This window comes from Letharia lupina, assembly GCF_014066315.1.
Source record: "Letharia lupina isolate WasteWater1 chromosome Unknown contig_11, whole genome shotgun sequence".
Lineage (NCBI taxonomy): Eukaryota > Fungi > Ascomycota > Lecanoromycetes > Lecanorales > Parmeliaceae > Letharia > Letharia lupina.
Window position 1 is genome coordinate 1,411,107 of NW_023502980.1, and position 19,154 is coordinate 1,430,260.

Consider the following 19,154-nt stretch of genomic DNA (forward strand, 5'->3'; position numbering starts at 1 on the left):
GTTTTCCTGACAAAATCTACTGCCTCTCTCAGCTTGATATGTTTGGCAAAGAGTTTTGCCACCACAGCGTCTTTTGTCTGAAAGAGGCGTAAGGCTCTGAGACAGCATTGGTAATCAATTTTGGTGCCTTCACAAGTTCTCGGCTCAACGTGTGTGGCCTACCTAGTGATATCTGCAGCACGTAGACCAGAAGATGTGATCACAAGAGTATGTGGGCTTCCCAGTTTTTTTGATGCCGAAGAGAGAGCCATATTTCCTGCTGCTTTCGGATTGTAGTGCTCAAGGAAGCTTGCCATGTCCTGCAAAGTTCTTGGCTTCTCCCATGATGTGGTATCATGGAAGGCTGTCTCTACATAATTTTTTAGCCTTCATCTTGAGCATCAGCTAATGCCTCCTTAAGGAATTGTGTCCAAACAATACCTGAGATATATCTGTCCTCGAGCTCCACAAGGCTGAGATCTGGGAAAAATCGCTTGGTTCGTTTGGCGACGTAGTCCGCTAATAATCGATTGTCCAACTTCGCGATGGCTAGGTTAAGACCTTGGTCTAGATCAAGATTATGATCCTCATCCGATTTAGTCTTTTTGGATTTCTTGGACCTTTTTTGCTTCGCTGAACTGTCGACAACAGCCTCAAGATCATGGTCTTCGCCGTCGTTGCGTTTCCGCTTTGCGGTGCGAAAGGGCGATTTGAGTCTGATAGTAGTAGCCGGTACCTTGGATTTTGGCAAAGCGCTTAAAGAGGTTTTCGACTTTTCTGACATTATAGAAGAATACAAAATTTGAAGGAGTAGATTTGCAGATTGATGCGGTTTGCATATCGGAGACTCGGAGTTACCTAATCAAAGTGCGACCTGTGTGGCGTGGCTTCCAAGCGCTTTCTTGGCGTTACATCCTCGTTCACTTGTTTACGGATTGCCCAAATCGAGACTTGACTTTCACGAGGGAGTCTTGGGTCGTGGAGACTACGTAAATAGGTCTATGCTGTACGAAACAATGTCAAATATCAAGGAGAACATCAGGGTAGATTCTGGAACTGAAGACGAGCTCTCAGCTCCATCCAAGCTATTTTGCGTCACGCCGCGAAACTCCGCTGCCGGACAAGCATGCCCCACTGGACAAGGTCGAACACCATTTGCAAACGTTAGCAATCCCGGGCGAAGTTATGGAAATTATTGCTAACAAGCCCTTCATTCCAGTTGCGACACCTAGCCGGACTAATGCGAAAGCCATCAACGCCTCGGAGACGTGCTTCTAGCGTTGGCGCTACCACATCTCGGGGCAGTGCCGTCGGCGCACTCTCCGCAAAGTCGCGCACGCCAGGTGCTCGCCGGCCACTGCAGGAATTCTTGACGACGAGAAGCAATCCCACAACACCCCACGCAATCAGAGCTTTGCAGCAGCGAAGGGCTACGCCAGGTCGCGATAGACGCAAAAGTAGGCGTATGCAGCGTGAAACACCAAGGGATGCACTTAGGAACCTTAGCAAGAGTTGGTTCCCAGCCCACTGCACTTTGAATCGAGCTGATAGCGAAGGACCTTAGTTCTGGCTTTGAATAGCCAACCATCTTCTCTTCCATCGCACCTTGAACAAAATGAGCGCCGCGTAACTGAAGGCAACAATATCGAAGATGGTCTAGAGCTGCAGCGACCCGGCTTCTCCATCGCGATTGAAGATCGAGCAGATGAAGACGACAATTTTCAGCTGGCGCCTCCGCGGCTGTCAATGCAATTAGAAGCGGGAGAACAGACCGGAAGATCAATAGAGATTGGGCGGCGTGCTCTGGATGATCAACCACCGGGAAGGCTCTCCCGAGGCAGCTTTGGTACTGTCCGGGGCAGTAACCTATTCGATGATCCGAGTGCGTTGGGCCTAAACGATGTATCGCAGCCTCTGTTCGAGGGTAGCGTATTGCAAATTGCGCCCGATGCAGACGAGGATGACTTCGGAGTTCTTGGAGGGAAATCGAGCTCTGGGTCAGTAGTCATCTAGAAAGGCTGGGTGTGAGCAATGCTGACCCCGCATAGTGATGAAAGAGAAGGCTTGCGGCGCGCCATGTACAAAGATCACGATCGTCGCGAAGGTCATTCCAACAGAGTACAGCAGGCACGGGAGCTCGAGGGCGAAGGAAAGTCTCCCTTCATTCTCAATATCCCAGTGCTTCAGTCTAGACGTTCTTCCGCGGAGGCAAACTTCCCAGACGAGCAACAGCTTGGAGGCCTCGACAAGGAGCCTGAGCAAAGTGTACTCAACGTGAGACCCACCAATTCCATCACGAAGGCTAAAGCCGGAAGGAGAGCGCCGAGACCCATGAAGAAGTCACGCCAGGGGTTTCCGTATCCCAGCTTTCCCGCTGGGGTCACTAAAAATATTGCATCTACTTTCGCTCGATCACTGGGCAGCAAATCGACTATAATAGACAAGGAAACACTTGAGGCCATCACTGAGGCTATTGACCAATACTTCGAACAGCTCAGTATCGATCTTGGTGTCTTCGCTAGCCATGCGGGAAGACGGAAAATTGGCGAAAACGATGTCATTGCTGTCATGTTGCGGTACGTCATTCCAACTCTTGGCCCGGCATAAGACTGTCATGACACACAGCTCCAAAGCTCATCCGTGAGACAGACAGCGGCAAGTGTCTGCCACAACGACGCCCTTCTCGTTGGCCAAGAAGTATCTATCGGGAGAGCTGCTCCAGGGAATACGAATGCCGATCGCCAAAGTAGGCCGATTGAAGAGGCGACACCCGCTTACAGTCATTGATAGAGATGGAGTGGAAGGTGTAGAGTGACAAGGTTCGGTTACTCGCCAGCCGATAATCTTTGAAATCCAGTGCTCTAACCGAGACCAAGCTTGGAGTTCCATTGCTTGAAGGCTCTCCTCGTCAAGACCGCCAGCGTCCCATACTCGCATATGAATACAACTCACGTTCCTGTGTTATGGATCCCGCAAAGCTTATCTCGCGCGCAGCATCTGCGTTCTCTCGAAAGAGCCCCCAAAATTGATCGATCTAGCAGAGAACGCTCCTTCACACATCCCTAAGAAGAGTCGCTGGGAACACATGATTTGGCTTTCGGCGGATGTCTCGAAGTCGAGGCTTCTACCACTCCTTATTCTGGCGGACTCGCCTGATAGAATCCGACGGTGGCTTTCTCACGACCATCCAGAACATGATGGCTGTAGCAGCCGACAAGGCGTACCTAATCGATTTGGCATCAGTATTCTTTGGACTCGCGAACTTGTGTTTGGCGCATAGCGTGGTTACAGATGATACCCCTGGGCATTGCTTACCAAGTAAAGATATATTGCGTGTGGTTATTCCTCAGGTTCACTTCAGCTGGCCGACCTATTGGAATTCCTACAGCCTCTCTATCATACGCTTTCAGAAGATCCGGTACTGCCAACTTAGTCAGCTATCTGAATTGTGAGCCGCCGTATGAGCCATACCCATGGTTTCTTCTATCCAGACTGGATCGCTTCCAGTAAACTTTGCCATTTGCTCGACATCTGGAAAGTAGAACTCGCCCAGCTCAGGCTTGTTGTCTGGCGTGAACATGTTCTTTTTCCATGGCTCTCTAAGTAACCCCTCCACGGTGACTTCCCCAATGGGTAGACCTGCCTGCCTGTCCAGCTGCCGCTTGAACTTCTTGGGAATCCAGCCTCTGTTCACTAGTATTGTCGATGCAATTCCTTCGCGTTGTAATGGCGTTACCACTAGGTATCCATCATTGCCATCGTGCACTCGTGGCCCAATGAGCATCTCCTGATCATGTCGTAGAAGGCCTGTCGTGACAACTCGTCGATAGTCAAAGTCTTTGATGGCAGCTGGGTCTATACGTGGCGGTAAGGGCAGGGGCGGCTTGAGAATACGATCTTCAAATCTCGCTATCAAGTCTGTTTTCCATCGAAGCCTGAAGACCTGCCATGTCCCGAGGCCAAATGCGATGGCTGGGATGAGTACTGTGTGGCGTCAGGTAATAGAACGGGGTACTAGACTGGCCAGGAGGTTTACTGAGCACTATCAGGCCTGGGCCATGCTTTTGGCCACTTCTAACTGGCACAGCCGGGTTGTCAACGATCGATTGGAAGTAAGGGTCATCAGCGGGGGTGTGTGCATATCTCCGCTGGAAGGGCGATGGTTGCTCGCACTTGGGGCATATTCGAGGACGTAGGGCTGTTCGAAGCGATGTCAATCTTGTGGATTTCGAGAAGGGGGAAGCGAACAGTGAAGGTTTCATGGTTGCTGCAGTTTGTAAATATATGACACATTCTGGTGATTGGCCTCGGCATAGAGTAACTACCTGGAATTCGAGCCAAACTTCACTCTGACCACCCGGCGCTGGGCTCATGAAGATCGAAACGCTTCCTCTGTTTCAACCTGTCAGTCCTACATTTGCGGTCTCCCAAGGACCACTAATACGATGATGTTCTTCGACGGAGATCTGCAGTCAGGCATCGCTCTAGCTTTGAGCGAATCCAAGTCCGTGGCTTGCTTTGTCAAGGGTGTGTCTCTCTACACTCTGCTTGAAATTGGCCTCCGACTGACTGGAGTAAGGTGATGATGAACAAAGCTCCCTATGGGAAAAAGACTTCTTGAAGGATGAGCAGATCACCACTGCTTTGACAACGAAGGCCATCACAGTCCTCATCAATGGCGGATCACAAGAAGCTCAACATCTCGCAGCATACTACCCTGTTCCAGTCTTACCCGCCTTCATCATAATAAATAATGGCCAACTTGCCCTTGATCTTCGAGCTGGAGAAGAAAAAAATGAGTTCAAAGCTGCAATCTTGAGGGTTTTAACCTCCAGATCGCCTCAGCCTCAACATACAACTGTCTCGCCAACACCTGCCTCAGACCCATCCATAACACAACACACCTTAGATCAAACTGTTCCTTGGGCTCCAACACTTGCTACAAGGTCATCTTCAGCTCAATTCTCCTCAGATGAGCCTGACACGTCGCATGAAGCCGGTAGCCTTGGCCCAGCTTCTCCACCTCCTTCACTTCAGTCGACCACGCTCAACTCTGACCCTAACAACTCGCCGTCCGCAGCTCGCAACACAGCCGATCACGTAAACATGCCCCCATCACGCAACCAAAACGTGGACCCCACAGCCGCTGTTCCCTCAAATGCGATTCAGTCCACGGCACCTTCTTCAGCCTCTCCTGGCGGCCAGCCCTCCCAAACCGTGCAGAACTTACTTGCGGATCGCCGTCGTAGACTGGAAATAGACAAAAAGGGAAAGGATGCTGCTGAGAAGTCAGAGCGGAAAGCCAAAGCAGAGGCTCGAAAAGAAGCTATGGTTGTCGCTCCGGACTCGGCTAAGGCTAATCAAGCTACGTATGCAGCACAGCAGAGGAAACGACAACAGGAAGCGAAGCTGGAACGCGAGAGAATCTTGAGGCAGATCGAGCACGACAAAGCTGAGCGTAAGGAGAAAGAAGAGCGTCGCAGAGCAATCGCCAAGGCAGAATCAGAAGGGACTGATGGGGCTGGTGGACTTGTTGACCAGCAGTTGGCGAGTGAAGTCAACTTTTCGAAACCAACCAGATCTAAAGAATGCGCCGTACAAGTTCGGTTATTTGACGGAAGCACAGTTCGGAGCAGATTCCCTTCTGATCAGACACTGCGAGGGAATGTCCGGCCCTGGATAGATCAACAAAAGATTGACGACGTGCCCTACACGTTTAAGCAAGTTTTGACGCCAATGCCAAACCGGACGTTGTCTATTTCAGAAGAGGAAGAGAGCTTGCAGTCTCTTGGACTTACTCCTAGTGCCACTCTTGTCATAGTCCCAGTCCAGGGCTATACAGCTGCTTACAGCGGTGGGCAAAGTATCGTTTCGAAAGGGGCCTCAGCTGGTTACAACGTAGTATCTGCCGGTGCTGGTGTTATTACCGGAGCCCTTGGAACACTCCTAGGACTCGGGCGGGCAACGGCCCATGATGCTACAATGCAAGGGAACCACGAAGCGGGCGCAACAGGGACAGGTGTCAACATTCGCACTTTTCGAGATGAGCGAGACGACCAAGACAATCACCAGCTATACAATGGCAATCAGGTATTGTGCCCTGGCTATACACTTGAAACTGGCACTAATCTTCATAGTTGAACTTTGAGCCACAACGAGATTCAAGGGACAAAGACGAATGACGGGATGAAAGCTTGCATATTACACAAATGCAATTAGCGAGGCGACATAGGTAATTTGATTGTGCATTCAGAGTTCAGTGGGGAGAAATCAAGCCACAGTGGCATGTCTTGTATGCAATTCCATCCCAAATTAAGTTTCGTCCCCAAACAACTGCCCTTGAGATTCGATAAATTCAGCGGCTCTATGTTGATGGCAAAACGAGCTTTAAGTACTTTGCCCATGAAGCGTATTGAACGGAGATCGCGAGAGCCTTCGGCTCTGACCGCTTCGTGAAATCGTGTATGTCATGATATCAACATGACCACACCGTGGATTATGCTGCAAACCGTCAAATGCCCGAACGCGCATTGAGGAGCGATATACAACTATTGCAAAACGGATATGTAATGAGATGGCTGTTCGGTGATAAGAAGCAGACAACATCGCGTCGGAGTGATGATTGACAAGCCAGGCCATTATTAATATCCAAAAGTGACATTAATCTTCGCTCAAAGTCTCTACTGCAGTTCGTCGTTGCCCTCTCCAGATCAACAGTCTGATTCACCTGTACCGCACTTTCCTCAGATAGGGCTTCATGGTTTTGGTACGCAGCAAATGAACGAGCAGAGAGATATACTGTGTTAGCTGCTTAAAGGGTCTTAGTTGATACCTACTGTGACCTTTTGAGCACAGACTGGGTAAATCTGATAAGTGGACCATCACATCAGAGCTTTCGTGGATTGGTAGTGCTGGCAACGATTGTAAGATACGTATACAAGGGATATGGAGAGATTCTAACGATAGCATCCCAATCAGTGTGAATAGAGCGAGGTCGTTTGCCGAGAGAGTCTATAGGTAAAAGGAGCGGGAAATGGCTCCCAAAGTAATGAAACGCTATGCTCGCTGGAAGGCCCGCCAACGACTTGCAGCTTAAGGAAGAATTCGACTCCTATGATGATGCAGACGCCAATTCGTTCCATCCTCGCCGTCCTAGGTAGCGATTGCTTAGTCTACCCTCTCTAGTACTGACTGGCCGCTTGCTGGCAAGCTTTCTGTACAACGTATCAGCATCAGTCCCAGGACTAAGATCTCTCATGTGGCAATCACCAGTTGATCCAAATACCAGCCACAGATCTGCATGTTGCCCTGATTCTCGTCAAGACATTTGGTGAAGCTTTTCGCATCCGTCTCACAGCTTCGAGGACCCCAGGCAATGCTCTGAGAACTGCTCTCGTTGGCCTGGCTAGCGACAGCGTTGTCTGCTTGTTGTTGCTCAGTGGGGGCGCTAGACCCTCCAAACATTCCTCCAATGGCGTGGCCGATACTTGAGCCTACTGCCACACCACTATCATAATATCAGCGTTGTGATCCATAATAATATCATCATTAGGGTCATAATAACTTGACAGTTGAAAAGGGCAGAGAGATGAACGACAAGAACGGGTCAAGCTTACGCGGCTGTAGAGGCCATCTGTCCGAAGAGCCCAGGACTCTTACCCTGCTGAGTGGGAGCACCGGATTGCTGGGCGTGAGCTGGAGGGTGAGCTGCTGTGCTGGCACCTCGTGAAGTTTGTTGAGAGGGTGTAGCAGCAGGCCTAGCTGGAGCAGCAGCAGGTCGAGAAGGCGCAGAAGGGCGGCCACGGCCACCGCTACCTCCGCGAGAGCGAGGCATTTTCTGATTTCTGATTGATTGAGAAAGTTGGTAGGTCGAGATTGCCAGTGATATTGGATGTGAATTTTTAGAACGAAGGGGGAAGAAGCTAGAAACGCGATGGCAAAGTCCCTGTTACCGGAAAATGCACTAGCCAAATTTACGAACTTTTCGATACGAGTTTACAAGAATTAAGGGCCCCTTCGGTAACCACATATTTTCAAAATATGCCAACATATTTTCAACTTAGCGTACTATTAATACACGGTTACGTTCGGTAACCATATTTTCACTTGCCAGGCCACATTGCACACTGAAAATATGTAAATTATGGGTTGACCCATAATTTGAGGCCCAATGTGCGCTAAGCACACAGAAATAATGGACATTTATGACTGCAATAGCGATATTTTTCATTTTCATGACTGGTAGCCACATTTCATGACTGCAATAGCTATATTTCAGTCATGGATGACTCTCTGTTTAAAGAGGTAGCTGCAAGTGTCGTTCTTACTGCTGCTCAGTACTATTCTTCTCATTATGACAGGAGACGGGGTAACGACGGGGGCAATAGAAGCATTAACAATGGCCAAAGCCTGTGCAGCAGTAGGTATGTCAGCTATAAGACTGTTGAATGGTAGGTAGGAAGGCAATTGTCTCTGACGAGAAAGAATTTTTCGACTATCCTACTGTTAGCAGCAGCCCCTACGGGGGTCCTGCGAAGGCCCTGCGGGAGCCCTATTTAGGTCCAAATAGGGGTGTCTGGCTGTCAAGCGCAGACACCCCCGGGACCAGGCTTTTTTAGCTGAGTTGCTAACACCTACATTCGATTCTTACTCAGCGAGATTACGAGGTTACCGAACGAAACCGTACATATATTTAACATATTTTCAAGTGTCTACTAGTGCTGTTTTGAACCCACATTCCATTTGCCAAGAGGTGGGGTAATATACGTTGGCATATTTTGAAAATATGTGGTTACCGAAGGGGCCCTTAAATATACAGTGCAAATTAATTCTGTCCGTCCAAACATTGTTTTGCCGACGATGACACTTTTGTTGCCGGATCTGTTGATATGTATAGACAATGAGTGACTACCGCCGTGTCCAACGCAGACATCCAGTATGCTATTACTTGGCGCTCCACGTTCCAGGCGGTCGATATCTGCCCAACTCCATGAATTCAAGTAGTCCTGAGACAGAAGGGCTCCAGATTTGGCAGCAAGTCGACCTTCAAAATTCTTAGGTGAGAATGTCTGTTCGTCAGAGTTGCCGTACACATAATTTCGAGGCAATCGTACCGACGTCTTCACAATTGATCTTTGCCCTCTCATCGTGCCACGAGGTAATTACCAAGCTAGGTATTGTGCTAAGTTTCGTTGCCATCGGCAAGGGCCATTGTGGCCAGGTACGACGTGTTGAAGCTAAGCCCGTGTGTGATTAGGTCCTCAGACTCCATCCTGCATTTCCCTCTTCTTGCTCAATTTGTTCTTGTTCTTGTTCTTGCTCTTGTTCTTGTTCTTGTTCTTCTGCTTTTGAGTCGCCATTCGTTGGATCTATCTTTGACGCCTTTCCAGAGCTAAGATTCAACTCATGTTTAGTCTCTGTTTTTGTCCCATCCTCGCTCTCCCTTCTATCGTCAATGCTCTGCACTTTCATCCTCTTCAAACGTGGTCCCTCAGAAGACTCCAGATGCTCTGTGTCGGTGTTGGGGTCGTCACTTGAGGAGACGGCTCTTAACCCATTTCCTTGGTCGCTGCTGAATTTCTGTTTCTTAGGAAACCGTTCAAATCTGGTATGAGTGGCTGCGCTTTCCTTTTTGCTTTGCTTTGCCAAATCGAGGTCAAATCTCTTATTCCCAGCCTAACGTTGAAGTCAGCACTTACAAAGTTTATTGCTCAGCGAGTGCGGCTAACCAGTGCATTTTTGATGAAGCGGCCCGCAGCTGCCTTGTCCAGTGTCACATTCTGTCTGGTTCCCGCTGACTCCGCAGCCTTGATCTTCTCGAAGTAGTGTTTGACCCGGGTCAACTCTCGAAAGACCGGATGTTCTTTGGAATTGACACCATTGAGTCGGAGATAGGCTATGACGATTAGCCTCAAGAAAGTGTTTTGCTCTTGCAGACGTACAGAACAATATGGACTCAATAGCATAGGTAACAAGGACATAAAGTTGCGCTTTGTCCAAGAGAGGTAACTTCCCAGCGGTATCTGATACAGCGCTTTTGAGTAGAGGCTCGAGCGCCTCTTCAAGGTCATCAATGTTATCGTCTAACGATTTGATCAACGGTACGAGATCTATAGCTTCCATATTGATCGTTCATTGAGTTGACATTTTATAGTTACAAATGTAGTGTGTCAGGTGCCCTCGGTGCCTAATATTTATGAGATAGGAAGTACGCTTAACTGCTTGAGCCCTAAGCGCGACGTCTAGCGTACTTAATATTTAGTACCTCCCTTAGCGAATAGCTATAGCTTTATTTAAAAGAGAAATTAAATTTTATTTCTAATAGTCTAAAAAGATCGTTAAAAATTATTTTTAACTTATTAAACTTATTAATATTAGTATATATAACGAGTTTAAATCTATAAATTAAATTCATAATCTATTTTTTTAATTAGAGCTATCGAGTAAATTTGATAAGCGAACTTTAAAAGCGATATTTAAACTTCTTATCTTTAAATAATTATAAGATTAAATCTTATAATTCTTTTAGCGCTAGAAAGCGTAAACTATTAGTATATATAAGTAAAGGCCTATGAATTAAATTTATAAAGTTAAATTTTTCTAAGTTAAATCGAATTTTAGCCTTAGCCCTAAGTCAAATCGAACTCTAATCGCTTACTATACGTTTTTAATTTACTTCTACTACTATAAAATTAATTTAATCTATATAATATATAAATATATATATATAAAGAGAGGCGCGTTAAGATTTAATTAGAAAGATATATTAAGTATAACGAATTAATTTATAATAATTATTTATAAAAAATAGAGAAAGACTATATTCTTATAATAAGAAGTATTAAAATACTAAAAAGAAATAGAGATAATATGCTAATTAGTGATATAAATCTTATATTATCTTCTATCGTAGTAAAATCTTTCGAATAATAAGATAGCTATTAAAGTAAGATATCGAATAATTTTAATTCGTTTAAATATATATCGTTTAATATTTCTTTTATAGAGATTTAATTAACTATAATTATCGTAGTAAATTCTTCTCTTATAACGTTATTATAGTAATATATTATATTAATATAGAGAGAATAATAGATTAAATTATAGTAATATTCTTCGCTTACTAAGTAATAATTTAATATAAAATCGTAAAGAGTATATAACGTAGAATCTTAGAGAGTTAAGCCGTATTCTTAACGATAATAATCTTATTATCGCTTAGTTTCTCCGTAATATTCTTTATAGTATTCTCCGTAGTATTCTCCGCAGTATTCAGATTCTCCGCATTTATCTATTATAATTTCTTCTCTTACTTCTTAATATAATAAAAATAATAGATTAAATTATAGTAATATTCTTCGCTTACTAAGTAATAATTTAATATAGAATCGTAGAGAGTATATAACGTAGAATCTTAAAGAGTTAAGCCGTATTCTTAATATTAAGAGTCTTATTATCGCTTAATTTCTTTATAGTATTCTTCGTATTTATCTATTATATTAACTTCTCTTATACTAATTAAATAAATTAATATAAGATTATAAAGAGTAGGCTTATTATATTATTACTGCTAATAATTATCTTTATAATATTCTTCGTAATATTCTTTATATTCGTCTATTATAGATTCTTCTCTTATTTAATTAAGTATAAGAATATTAAGAGTAAATATATTTATATTAGTAGAATTAATAGAATTAATAGAATAATAAAAGAAGAATAATTATATAAATAGATGAAAGAATTATTATTTAATCTTAAACGCGTTTAATATAATTATTATATTTTTAAGAGCTTCTTCTTAACGATATTTAGAATTTAATACGCGTTAAGAGACTTTAAAATAGAATAATAAAGAATAAATAAAAGAGAAAGACGCGTTTTAAGAGATAGTATCGCTAGATTAAAAGATATTATCGCTAATTTAAGAGAAGTATATAAGAAAGAATATATTCGTTTAGACTTTTTTTAAAGATTTTCTAACGTATTTATAAGTAGTAGTAGATAGTTATTAAGCTCGCTTATAACCTTAATTATTAATAATATTAAATTCGCTAAGAGATAATTTAAGAGCGTTAGTAAAGGCTCTAAAAGACGAGTAAAAGAGATATATATATTTAAAATATTAAGTAATCTTTAGACGAGGAGTATCGAAGATAATTATATTTATATTAATAAAATTAATAGAATTAGTAGAATAATAAAAGAAGAATAATTATATAAATAGATAAAAGGATTATTATTCGATCTCGGACGCGTCTGATATAACTATTATAACTATTATATTTAAATATTTATTTAATCTATTAATAGTAGATTAAACTTTATAATTTTTATAGCGTTAGAAAGCGTAAAGCGAGCTTTATAATTTGAGAGATTATAAAGTAACTATATATATCGTAAGCTGAGTACTTTAAAGTATAAAACTTCTATATATAAATTTTTAATAAGGGAGGCGCGGAAGAGCTATCGGGCTAACTTAGTCGATCTAATTAAAAAGCGTATAGAATCTAAATTTATAATTAACTACATATACAAATTCAAGATTTTCAAGTTTAGTCTTATCTTATTCTATTATATTAATAGGAGTAAAGATTTATAAATTAAATTTATAATTTTTTTTTTAATTAGGGCTATTGAGTAAGTAAATAAGCAATTTTTAATAAGTAAACTTTAATAAGCGATATTTGAATTCCTTACGCTTTAATAATTATAAGATTAAATTTTAAAATTCTCAAAAATTCGGAAAGCACAAATAGTTTTTTAAAATTTAAAAAAAAAATCTCAAAATTTTGATAGAAAATAAAAAAGTAATTCTATATATTAATAATATATACCTATTTTTTTAATAAGGAAGACGTGAGAGGACGAGATTTTAATAGTTATAAACGCTAATTTATTTATTTATAATAAATTAGTCGATCTAGTTAAAAAGTGTAGAGAATCTAAATTAGTAATTAACTATATATATAAATTTAAGATTTTTAAATTTAGTTTTATCTTAATCTTTTATATATATTAATATATAAAAGACTAAGATAGAATTAAATTTAAAACTCTTAAATTTATATATATAATTAATTATTAATTCGAGTTCGCTACGCTCTTTAATTAGACTAACTAATTTATCGCGAGTAAATAAATTAGTATTTATAACTATCAAAATCTCGTTCTCCTATATCTCTCTTATTAAAAAAATAGATATATATTATTAACATATAGAATTTCTTTTTTATTTTCTATTAAAATTTTAAGATTTTTTTTTAAAATTTTAAAGTACTATTTATGCTTTCCGAATTTTTAGAAATTTTGAAATTTAGTCTTATAATTATTAAAGCGCAAGGAATTCAAATATCGCTTATCAAAGTTCGCTCGACAGTCGAACAGCCCTAATCAGATACACATTATTTGATTTTAGAATAACTTTTTTGTTTTCTATTAAAATTTTGAGATTTATTTTTTTAAATTATTGAATCAAATATGGGCTTTTAGATAAAAAAAGAATTATTAGATTTAGTTTTATAATTATTAAAGTGTAAGGAATTTAAATATCGCTTATTAAAGTTCGCTTATTAAAGATTATTTATCTACTTACTCGATAGCTCTAATTAAAAAAAAAATTATAAATTTAATTTATAAACCTTTACTTATATATTAATAATAGAATAAGATAGAGCTAAGCTTAAAAATCTTAAATTTATATATATAACCAATTATAATCTTAAGGTTACTACGCTCTTTAATTAGATCGGCTAAGTTATCGCGAATAAATGAATTAGTATTCGTAACTATTAAACGTTTATAATTATTAAAAAAATAGGTGTACGTTATTAACATATAGAATAACTTTTTTGTTTTCTATTAAAATTTTGAGATTTTTTTTTAAATTATAGAACGAAATGTGGGCTTTCAGATAAAAAAATAATTATCAAATTTAGTCCTATAATTATTAAAGCGCAAGGAATTCAAATATCGCTCACCAAAGTTCGCTCGACAGCCGGACAGCCCGCTCACCAAAGTTCGCTCACCAAAGTCGCTTATCAAAGATCGCTCACCAAAGAATCGCTCACCTATTTACTCGATAGCCCTGATCAAAAAAATGATTATGAATTTAATTCATAGGCCTTTACTCGTACTTTATAATTTAATAAAAAAAATCTTAAAATTATAATAGAAAATAAAAAAGTTATTTTATTTATAAATAACGTATATTTATTTTTTTAATAAGAGAGCTTAAAAGAGCTAGCGGGCTAATTTAGATAGTCTAGCTAGAAGACGTAATAACCTCGAATTTATAATTAATTATATATATAAATTTAAGATTTTTTAACTTAATTCTATCTTATTCTTTTATATATATTAATAGAATAAGATAGAGCTAAGCTAGAAAATCTTAAATTTATATATATAATTAATTATAAATTTAATAAATTTATACTTTTTAATTAGATATTATAAATAAATAAATTAATATTTATAATTATTAAAATCTCTTTTTCTACTTTTAATCTTTTAATAACTTTACTATCTTCTATTAATTTTTTTTTTTTTAAATTATAGATCGCAAATTACGCTTTCTAAAAATGAAAAAATCTTAAAAATTTAATCTTATAGTTATTTAAAGGTAAGAAACTTAAATATCGCTTATTAAAGATCGCTTATTAAAGATCGCTTATTAAAGATCGCTTATTAAAGATCGCTTATTAAAGATCGCTTATTAAAGATTACTTATCTATTTACTCGATAGCTCTAATTTAAAAAAAAATTATAAATTTAATTTATAAACCTTTACTCGTATATATTAATATATTATAAAGTAAAAATATATCTTTTATATTAAAAAGTAGAAATCTTAATATTTATAATGTTTTTAGAGAATTATAATCTATCGTTATAAAGTTATTTTTAAAGTATTAATTTTTAATCTTCGAGAGAGAGAATACTTACGAAAACTTTTTCGTCTCTTAATAATTAAGAAATTAGATGTAAAAGGATTTTATATAAAGAAGATTTTTTAATGAACATCTACGTCAGCTTAGCGCTCGCTTATACTTCGCGAATTATTTCTTATCATAAAGCTTTTTTCAAAAAAAAAACCATTCGTGTCGTTCGCTAAGGATGTACCGTAGACGTGGCGGCAAACTTGGCGCTTAGCAGCAACTCAACAGATTGAAGACGACGATTCGATGCACGTCCTCCATGTACATACTATATCCTGTCAATTGATTCTCGTATACTCTGTGGGAGTCTGGGAGTCTTTGAAGAATAAGTACACTTGACATGCTACAATAATTTGAGAAACTTAATAGGCAGCATTTGGTCACGCTGCTCATCCTGTCTCAGCGCGCCCATTGGAGGCCGCTCACACGGTCTTTGGCCAAGACGATACACCAATCCTCAATATGGTCTTGCGGTGACGTTTGGCTGGACCGGGCGGTCACTCAACGACATTTTACTTCCACACGTCCACATTATTGGTGGCCTCGACGGAAAGATGAGGAAGTAGCTGGAGATGCAGCACTCGATGAAGAGAGTACAGATAGCACCGACGATTCTCTCGCCGAAGACAAGACTCTTTATCCAAGTCATTCCCATTCGAGAAGGCACGAAGCGTTAAAGAGAATCCATATCTTAGGCGCAGGCAATCTGGGAGCATTCGTCGCGCACTCGCTCGCCGGGATCCCCAATCGACCACCTATAACCCTTCTCTTACGTCGCCGCCAGCTTCGCGTATGGGAACACCATGATTGCTCGATAGAAATCATAACACGTGGCATGAAGGAAACAAGACGGGGATTCGAAGCCGAGGCTGTCCGTCGATTGTTGGAGGACCCCTCGACGCCAGTCGGGAACCGCTCCGGGAAGAAAGAGGGCTTGTCGAACAAGACCGGAGTAGAGGTACAAGAAGATTCTTTAACAAGAGGTTTGACTTCGAAGACTGGAGCTGTTCCGGCTGTCAATGCGCCAACCCTGGAGGAGAGCAATCCGGTGGCAGATGACAGCCTTCAGAAGGATCGTCCGGGTATTAGAATTGCTTCAAAAGAGAGCCTACCAGGAGCTAGTGAGCCTTTGACGCCGGAAACGGAGGTCAATGCCTGGTTTGCACAAGCTGAGCAGGAGGTGGACGAAGCGCAACATAAAGAAAAGGACATGACGGCACCGGAACAGATCCGGATTCCTGATGAGCAGGAAGAGATGATCCATCATCTCATTGTCTCCGTGAAAGCCCCTCAGACCGTAAAGGCTATACAGGCAGTTGCCCATCGCCTCACCCAAGACTCTTCGATATTGTTTCTTCAGAACGGAATGGGCATGATCGATGAGGTTAATAAAAAACTCTTCCCCGACGAAAAGTATCGGCCAACGTATATCGTTGGCGTAGTCAGTCATGGTCTCTACTCAAATCGCCCCTTCTCCGTCGTCCACGCTGGCGAGGGGACCATTGCCTTAGGAGTCCTGCCACGAGTGCCTATAGGCGAATCTATAAAGCTAGAAGCCCTGAACCGGCTATCGCCTTCCGCTCGCTACCTCATGCGGACCATGACAAGGACAGCCGTCTTCGTCGCGGTGGGTTTTTCTCCAACAGACATTCTTCAACAACAGCTCGACAAGCTCGCCGTCAATTGCATCATCAACCCTTTGACGGCCATTCTTGACTGCAAGAACGGGGCGTTACTGTACAATTTCTATTTCCAAAGAGTCGTCAGGCTTTTACTGGCTGAAATATCTGTCGTCATCAAATCTTTGCCAGAGCTGAGTAACGTCCCTAACGTCAACATGCGCTTCGATACTCTGCGACTCGAGAGGATGGTTTTTTTAATAGCCAACACGACTGCCGAAAACCATAGCTCTATGGTGCAGGATATCCGGTCTGGAAGGCTTACCGAGATTGATTACATCAATGGATACATCGTCCAGCGAGGCGAAGAGATGGGAATTCATTGTGTCATGAATTACATGCTTATGCACATGGTCAAAGGGAAGAACAAGAACACATATCAGGAGAACGCTGATCTACTGCCGCTTGCTGGTCAAAGAAGTTGACGAAGGATGTTCCCAGTGTTGCAGACGTATGTACATTGCTAAACGGACATATCTACTTTATTAGGCTTGATAGGGCTACCGAAGCTCAATGCAGCTGTGTTGGAAGAGGGACATCGTATGTGTCCACCTCGGGAGCGTCAATGTTACTGCTGAAAACTTGCTGTGCTCGTTGCTTTGATTCGTCACTCCTCTTGATCATGCTCTCCGACCTCCGTGGATCAGCAAAGCCTGCTGTATCATGTCTCTTATCTGCTTCCATCTATTAATCAGCGTATCCTTCGCGCCTGGTGGTATTGCGTCGCCAGTCTTCTCCAAGCGTTGCAATGCTTCCTCTGCTTCTGCCTCGTAGGGTAGCAACACGCGATTCTGCAGTAATGTCGCTGCAGCGACCCTACTTTTTTCATCCTCAGAGTTGACACCCGCCACAAACTTATTCCAGTGATAGGTGTTCAGCGCCTGCCTTCGTATCGCAACTTGAGTTCGAAAACAGACGCCGTCGCTATCAAGAGTATAAGTCCTGGCAACGAATCAGATTAACTAGGTATGAACTGCATCTTTGAAAGCCAAATACCCCAAGTACCCAGCTTTCTCGAGGCTGTTCTTCAGATATCCATTGATTTGCGTTCCGGAAAAGAAGTCATCGAGCGGTAAGCAATCATGTCTATTATTCTCCAGAATGAAGCCATCTGAGACCTGAGCCGAAGTACAACGTCAAATATTGGAATGACAATTCACCTACATTCGCAGAGCAGGAAATCATTGCTATGACTTCTGTAAAGATTCGGAATCAATATTTCTTCTTAGGACATTAATTCCGAGCAATGAAAGAGCTCGAAGGGACATTGAGAGCTTCTTGCTCCTCTGTCTCGCAACCCGGACGATGGTCCGGAACTGGAAGTATTTTCTTGGAAGATGTACGTACCCGTAAGACGTGAAGATCTGTTCGCCAATATCTATTCTACATCAGTCGAATTTCTTTGGCTTACTCTGTTTAGAGGCATTGCATAGTACCATAGGTGCGGTCGCTAGTGACCGTATAGCCCTTCACACTGAAATCCACACCGCACTATCACTCAGTATTCGTCCTGCCAAACACGCATTAACGCAAGAAACTCACCCCGTGATCGTTGTGGTTGAAGTAGTCAACGAAAGGACATAAGACCATGCGATCGTCATGATTCTGTGTAGCCTTCATGCCTGATACTTCGAAATAGAAACTTCGCGTATTGACAATGAGCCAATAGTAGGTGTATTCCAATAAAGTTTTGTCCGGAAACAGTTTGGAGACAACGTTCCAGTCCGCTTTGAGTTTCTTCTCTTGTCGATACATAGGGGCTGTATCCCTGATTTTCCAGAATTCACGCATTTGATAGTGGGCCCATCGACCTGCAACAGCAGGCGGGAGAATGAACGCCGGATATTCGCGGCGCCCAAGCGTGTAGTTTGGGTTTCCATCATTGTCAAGAGTTTCTCTCATGAAGGATGGCCAAAGAATTGGCATTGACTCTTGAAAATCTTGCATTGAAGGCCATGATTTCTTCCAACGAGAATAACGAGATGTATCAGGACCACCGAACGCAAGGAAAGAAGCCAGAAGACCATGGACAGTGATTTCTTTATGCAGTTGTCTGAAACTCTCCGGGATCGTATTGATGGTCAAAAGCACAGAAGCCGGCACGTCGCAAAGCACTTCACCAGCCTACCACCACATTCAGCCTGTTGATTCTCGATCGAAGACCATTGTTTTGTAACCTCAATTCTGCGCTGCGCGACGATTCCCAACCCATGCCCGGAGATGCTTGCTGGCCCCACGCCGTTGACCTGGACTCCTTGCTGTTTTGCCCATGCAGTGAAATTCTCATGATGAGCTCCAGGGGGAGATATCTCTGACATGGGGAGTCAAAGTTACACGTCTTAGTGCAAAACGTTCATATCATGCTCCGCTTTTCGATCGACTGAAGGTTGCCATGATATTTTCGATCTTCCAGGTGATTCAGAAAGTCTGTGTATCACATGACCTTGCCCTGTGTTGAGACGAGAGGTAGAATGGGGTAGGCGGAGCACCCCTGTTTTCTTAATCATTGGGAAACTAAAAAAAATCTGCGATTTTGGCACCCCCCGATAATCAAAAA

The 19,154-nt window shown here is 41.7% G+C and overlaps 8 protein-coding genes across 8 annotated transcripts; 3 read left to right on the forward strand and 5 right to left on the reverse strand.

Annotated features, from left to right (window-relative positions):
- Window positions 1-158: 158 nt before the first annotated feature.
- Window positions 159-763, reverse strand: HO133_000979 (uncharacterized protein; the record flags this gene model as incomplete). The annotated part of the gene is made up of 2 exons (XM_037291912.1): window positions 159-349; window positions 421-763. The coding sequence occupies 2 exons, from the start codon at window positions 761-763 to the stop codon at window positions 159-161; spliced, it is 534 nt and encodes a 177-aa protein (XP_037152274.1).
- A 232-nt stretch (window positions 764-995) lies between these two features.
- On the forward strand, window positions 996-2,586 carry HO133_000980 (uncharacterized protein; the record flags this gene model as incomplete). Its single annotated transcript, XM_037291913.1, has 4 exons — window positions 996-1,142; window positions 1,199-1,490; window positions 1,544-1,976; window positions 2,028-2,586. 4 exons carry the CDS (start codon window positions 996-998, stop codon window positions 2,584-2,586), a joined length of 1,431 nt encoding a protein of 476 aa, XP_037152275.1.
- A 517-nt stretch (window positions 2,587-3,103) lies between these two features.
- On the reverse strand, window positions 3,104-4,241 carry HO133_000981 (uncharacterized protein; the record flags this gene model as incomplete). Its single annotated transcript, XM_037291914.1, has 4 exons — window positions 3,104-3,203; window positions 3,295-3,400; window positions 3,451-3,963; window positions 4,016-4,241. 4 exons carry the CDS (start codon window positions 4,239-4,241, stop codon window positions 3,104-3,106), a joined length of 945 nt encoding a protein of 314 aa, XP_037152276.1.
- A 183-nt stretch (window positions 4,242-4,424) lies between these two features.
- HO133_000982 (uncharacterized protein) lies at window positions 4,425-6,161 on the forward strand (the record flags this gene model as incomplete). The annotated part of the gene is made up of 3 exons (XM_037291915.1): window positions 4,425-4,506; window positions 4,559-6,069; window positions 6,117-6,161. The coding sequence occupies 3 exons, from the start codon at window positions 4,425-4,427 to the stop codon at window positions 6,159-6,161; spliced, it is 1,638 nt and encodes a 545-aa protein (XP_037152277.1).
- A 1,072-nt stretch (window positions 6,162-7,233) lies between these two features.
- Window positions 7,234-7,813, reverse strand: HO133_000983 (uncharacterized protein; the record flags this gene model as incomplete). The annotated part of the gene is made up of 2 exons (XM_037291916.1): window positions 7,234-7,486; window positions 7,596-7,813. The coding sequence occupies 2 exons, from the start codon at window positions 7,811-7,813 to the stop codon at window positions 7,234-7,236; spliced, it is 471 nt and encodes a 156-aa protein (XP_037152278.1).
- Window positions 7,814-9,231: 1,418 nt separating this feature from the next.
- HO133_000984 (uncharacterized protein) lies at window positions 9,232-10,101 on the reverse strand (the record flags this gene model as incomplete). The annotated part of the gene is made up of 3 exons (XM_037291917.1): window positions 9,232-9,654; window positions 9,708-9,874; window positions 9,921-10,101. 3 exons carry the CDS (start codon window positions 10,099-10,101, stop codon window positions 9,232-9,234), a joined length of 771 nt encoding a protein of 256 aa, XP_037152279.1.
- Window positions 10,102-15,753: 5,652 nt separating this feature from the next.
- HO133_000985 (uncharacterized protein) lies at window positions 15,754-17,022 on the forward strand (the record flags this gene model as incomplete). The annotated part of the gene is made up of 1 exon (XM_037291918.1): window positions 15,754-17,022. One exon carries the CDS (start codon window positions 15,754-15,756, stop codon window positions 17,020-17,022), a length of 1,269 nt encoding a protein of 422 aa, XP_037152280.1.
- Window positions 17,023-17,217: 195 nt separating this feature from the next.
- Window positions 17,218-18,915, reverse strand: HO133_000986 (uncharacterized protein; the record flags this gene model as incomplete). Its single annotated transcript, XM_037291919.1, has 7 exons — window positions 17,218-17,539; window positions 17,594-17,708; window positions 17,762-17,793; window positions 17,945-17,975; window positions 18,034-18,088; window positions 18,140-18,721; window positions 18,775-18,915. The coding sequence occupies 7 exons, from the start codon at window positions 18,913-18,915 to the stop codon at window positions 17,218-17,220; spliced, it is 1,278 nt and encodes a 425-aa protein (XP_037152281.1).
- Between the last annotated feature and the right edge of the window lie 239 nt (window positions 18,916-19,154).